The sequence below is a fragment of the Salpingoeca rosetta genome (assembly GCF_000188695.1).
Source record: "Salpingoeca rosetta unplaced genomic scaffold supercont1.39, whole genome shotgun sequence".
Classification (NCBI taxonomy): domain Eukaryota; class Choanoflagellata; order Craspedida; family Salpingoecidae; genus Salpingoeca; species Salpingoeca rosetta.
In genome coordinates, this window is record NW_004754895.1 from 422,669 (window position 1) to 427,249 (window position 4,581).

A 4,581-nucleotide genomic window follows, 5' to 3' on the forward strand; every position below is an offset into this window, starting at 1 on the left:
ACATACCCACACACACACACACACACAACGCACTGTGTGCGACGGCAAACGTTGCAGCTTCGCTGAGGGTCTTTGGCGGGATCTCGCCCGTGTTTGAATTCTTGACGACGACGCTGCTCGCGCCATTCATGTCCGCATGAACATACAAGTCGTCTGGACAGACGAATGCGAGTGAGGGGAGCAGGGGGGGGGAGTGTGTGTGTGTGTGTGTGTGTGTGTGTGTGTGTGTGTGTGTGTGTGTGTGTGTGTGTGTGTGTGTGTAAGCGAGTGGGTGGACACGGATGCCAGCAACACCATGGGTCTCATCGCGTCGCAAACAGACCGCACATCACATTCCCATCACCACCGCAACCGCAACCATCACGCACGTTGCGTGAGGTGTTTCCTGACGAGCGCCTCGTTCTGCAGACGATCGCGGCCCGCCAGCACCAGGTAATTCTCCGAGCTGCTCCATCAATCAATGGCGATGGTGGTGTGTGGCTTGTGTCAGGGTTGCACAAGCTACAACGTGTGTGTGTGTGTGTGTGTGTGTGTGTGTGTGTGTGTGTGTGTGTGTGTGTGTGTGTGTGTGTGTGTGTGTGTGTGTGTGTGGCGCAGACAGCAACAGCGGCATCGCCCACCTGATGAACCAGTTGAACTTCTCAAACCAGAGCGGCGCCCGCGATTTGGAGATGGTCGCCGTGATCTGCGTTTCTGCAACCGCAAGCAGACGAAAGACGTGGGCATGAACGTATGTGTTGTGATGCAGTCAGCCGTGATGGGTGGAAGTAAGTAAGCAAGTAAGTGTTGGCAGGTGTCATATTGAGGGGAGGTGTGCGTGGTGCAGACGAGGAGTGATGTGGCATGACGTACTCTTCAGACGATCCATTGCGCGCTTCTCCACGCTCCTCAGTGCCTGAGCAGCGATCATGCATGCATGCATGCATGCACGACAACAATCAATGACGCGGCTGTCAGAAGATGACTGAAGGAAAGAACAAACACACACACACACACACACACGCACACGTGCACAGGTGGGTGTGTTCAGGCAGCTGCTGGAACCTGTTCTGTGGAGGCGAGGGCCTTCTCCTCCTTGCTGCGGATCGTCTTCTTGCGCTCGTGCAGCTGTCGCGTTGCCGCCGCAAATGCGTCAACATGACGGTGATGGTAACGATGGTAACGATGGTGATGAGGATGTTGGGATGAGGATGTTGACAAAGGGGTGGAGAGGACCGCGTGCAGTCGAGTGAGGTGCGACGTGATGTGACAGCATGTTTCCCAAACACTTCATCCATCCATCGTCTATGTCGACAAGTACATCAAATCACAGCTGCGTGCACAGGGTATGGGGGCACACCTTTCTGGCGTTGCCGTGCGCCGTCTCTGCCAGGTCAATCTCAACCAGCGCCCCCTTCAGTAGGCGGGAATGATCCGGTAGACGTGGAAGGTGGTGGGGTGGTTGGGGGGGGGGGGTAGAGGAACGTGCAGATGTAATGAGAAAGCTGGCGGGGGTGGCAACAACAAATGCGACACGTGCAGATGGGAACGGCAGACGTGTGTCAAATGTGGCAGGTGTATGTCGCACCTTTGTGTTGTCGTCTTTGGTACGAGGGCACCGGGGTAATGGACACGTAATGGGAGAGTTGGGGAGTGATCATACACGCACGCGAGAAGCGAGAGGATGCAGTGGTGATCAAATCATGATGTCAGGGATGTAATATATACGCGTGGTGCATGCCATCAAACCCAAACTTGTCTCACCTTCGTCTTCGTCCTCGTCCTCATCCGACCAGCTGTCATCGTCAGCACCGCCCATCGACGGCTCTCTGGTGCACAGAGAAGGGGGGGGGGGCAAGCGCACAGGGAAAGGGGAGGGGGGTTGGTTAGTGAAGAACAAAAAAAAAAACACAAGCACGCAAGCAGACACGCACGCACACGAAGCAGTGGAACACAGTGGAGCTGGTGTTGTTTTTTGCGTGGTGAGACGGAGGGTAGGGCTCATTGTGAGCAGGCTGTGTTGCGTCATTGGGGGAGGTCCCAACATACGTGAGGTGCATGACGATGGCGTTCTTCTTGAGTTTCAGTTTGGATATGGCGTTGGCAACGGGGTCGCCCCGCACACGCGACTCTTGCACTGCACACAAAACGAGGAGTGATGCAGTAGACAAGGTGAGCGAGGTGAGGAGAGGGAGGGTAGGAGTGGCTCGTGAAGGTTGGCGGTTATTGGGCACCACCCTTCGACACAAACACGTACACAGACAGGCATACAGACAGGCACGCACACACACACACACATGCAGTGCAGAGCAGTGGCTGCAGGCAAGGTGTACCGAGTTCCTCGATTTCACGCCAGTCGAGGTGGTTTCCAACCATCTTGTTGATCACATCAATCGCCTCATTCACCTGCACACCATGCCCGCGTGGCACGTGAGTTTATGATGTCACACACAGGCAGGCAGGCAGATGGGCAGGCAGATAAGTAGGCAGATAAGTAGGCAGATAAGTAGGCAGATACACACACACAACATACGAACCAGTTCGTGGTTGAGTTCGATGAGCGTGGCCTTGTACTCGTCCTCAAGACGCGCCTCCTTGTACCCCTACCGGCGGCGATACAGACGCGACGACGGTGATCGTGTGCAGAAGACGCACACACACACACACATACACACACACTCTCTCTCACACACACACATACACTCACACACACACACACACACACACACACACGCACAGTTGCTTACACAAAACTTATGCACCCCACCATCGCCACACCAACCCAATGCCCTCTCTCCTCCATCACACTCCAACCCCTTTCCTCCTCGTCATCCAACCTTGACGCGGTCGTGATGGGACCGGCGGGCCTGCTCGAGCTTCTGCCGGGCAGCGCGTTCCTGCTGCAGCGCACGCATCTCAAGCTTGTGGCTCTCAATCTCGGAGAAGTACGTGTCAACCGCAACATCAAAACTGGACACGTGGGGTGGGGCGGGATAAGAGGGGGGGGGGCATGAGGAGAGACGAGGTGAGTGAGAAGAGGTGAGGCGAGGAGTGGTGAGGTGAGGTGAAGGAAAGCGAACAAAGTCGACGGCAGCTGTACACACACACACACACACACACACACACACACACACACACACACACACACACACACACACACACACCGCAAGAGGGGGGGGGCCGCACCTATCAAATTCCTTGAAGGTGCGGCCTTCAAACTGTTTGAGGGGAAACGGCATTACGTCCTCAAACACAACAACCTCCTCCTTCGCCGCGTCCTGTGTATGGGGGGGGGGTAGGGTGGTAGCGATGGTGATGGTGGCCAGTAGTAGTGGTCATGAGAATGTATGATTTGTTGAGAGGACAATGTTGACATCGCTTCACAAAGACGAGGATGTGGATGTGGATGTGTGTGTGTGTGTGCTTGTGTGTGCTCACCTTGCGAGCATCTGCTTTCGCGTGCGCCTTGAGCAGAATATAGCCCTGCACAGCCAGAGGTGGCGGGTGGTGGTGAAAACGACCGTGAAGTAGGCAGCGATTCGAGACACACAGACACACGCACACACACGCACAGGTACAGACACATACAGATACAGGCAAACACACACACACACACGCACACACTCCCACACACGCACGTGCGCACCTTGACTTGGCCCTGCTCAAGTTTGGTGAAGAGGAGGTGCTCTGCCTGCTGCAGCGCCGCCAGCACACGTGGCAGATCCGTGGCAACATTGCAGCCCTCATTCACTCTCGCGTTTGGCGGGAAACCAGCCTCCAACAGGCAGTGCTCGATAAACGCAGGGCCGCAGTCTGCACGATGGCGACAAGATGAGGGGGGGGGGCAGTTGCGCACGTGGAGTTAACGAAAAGGCGTTGAGTTGCACGTCAACACAGGGCATGATACGGCACAGGTCTGGTGCACTGTCAGCGATATCGGGGCCACTCACCCATGATGCGTGTCAGGTGCTTGCGCAGGGGGTCGCCGTCTTTGGCTTTGGCCATCGCTTCTTCAAGCCTGCACGCAAGAAACGCAAGGGCGTGAGTATGTGAGTTCAAGGAGCGTCTTGAAGTAACACAAGGAGAGGAGGAGGTGCGAGGCAAGTGCAATAGAGGCAGCAAACTGACTCCACACACACCAAACTGACTCCACACACACACACACACACACACACACACACACACACACGCACGCACTCACCGTTGCATGGTAACGGGCTGTGGTTGGCGTGCCGCCTCGATGGGATAGCGTTCGCCGACGGCATAGCGGATATCTGCGTCGTCTTTGCGAACGCGGAGCAGCGCCAGAGTCTGGTACGCGTGGTCTGTCAGCACAATGTTGCCCTGTGGTGAACAAACCCGCAGAGTGGGAGTAACAGGAGTCAGTCGTAACGTGTCACGTCTGGTGGAAGTGGCGAGGGCAGAGAGAGAGAGTGTGTGTGTGTGTGTGCGTGCGTGTGTGTGATAGGCAGACAGGGAGACCGGCACACACACGAGCACACGCACACATACACACACATACACACACAGACGTACACACACACACACACACACACACACACACACACACACACACACACACACACACACACACACACACAC

The 4,581-nt window shown here is 55.9% G+C and overlaps 1 protein-coding gene across 1 annotated transcript in view; it reads right to left on the reverse strand.

Moving 5' to 3' along the window:
• Positions 1-4,325, reverse strand: part of PTSG_13144 (uncharacterized protein) — a 7,951-nt gene extending 3,626 nt beyond the window's left edge. The window contains exons 1-17 of the mRNA XM_004987997.1: positions 4,181-4,325; positions 3,930-3,997; positions 3,626-3,792; positions 3,418-3,462; positions 3,166-3,257; positions 2,817-2,949; positions 2,517-2,582; positions 2,313-2,385; positions 2,029-2,116; positions 1,744-1,808; positions 1,568-1,581; positions 1,340-1,393; positions 1,045-1,107; positions 853-895; positions 621-693; positions 369-445; positions 34-153 (exon numbers count right to left, since the gene is read on the reverse strand). Coding sequence (XP_004988054.1) covers positions 34-153; positions 369-445; positions 621-693; positions 853-895; positions 1,045-1,107; positions 1,340-1,393; positions 1,568-1,581; positions 1,744-1,808; positions 2,029-2,116; positions 2,313-2,385; positions 2,517-2,582; positions 2,817-2,949; positions 3,166-3,257; positions 3,418-3,462; positions 3,626-3,792; positions 3,930-3,997; positions 4,181-4,188 — 1,249 coding nt within the window. The 5' untranslated portion in view covers positions 4,189-4,325. The remainder of the gene's footprint in view (positions 1-33; positions 154-368; positions 446-620; positions 694-852; positions 896-1,044; positions 1,108-1,339; positions 1,394-1,567; positions 1,582-1,743; positions 1,809-2,028; positions 2,117-2,312; positions 2,386-2,516; positions 2,583-2,816; positions 2,950-3,165; positions 3,258-3,417; positions 3,463-3,625; positions 3,793-3,929; positions 3,998-4,180) is intronic.
• Between the last annotated feature and the right edge of the window lie 256 nt (positions 4,326-4,581).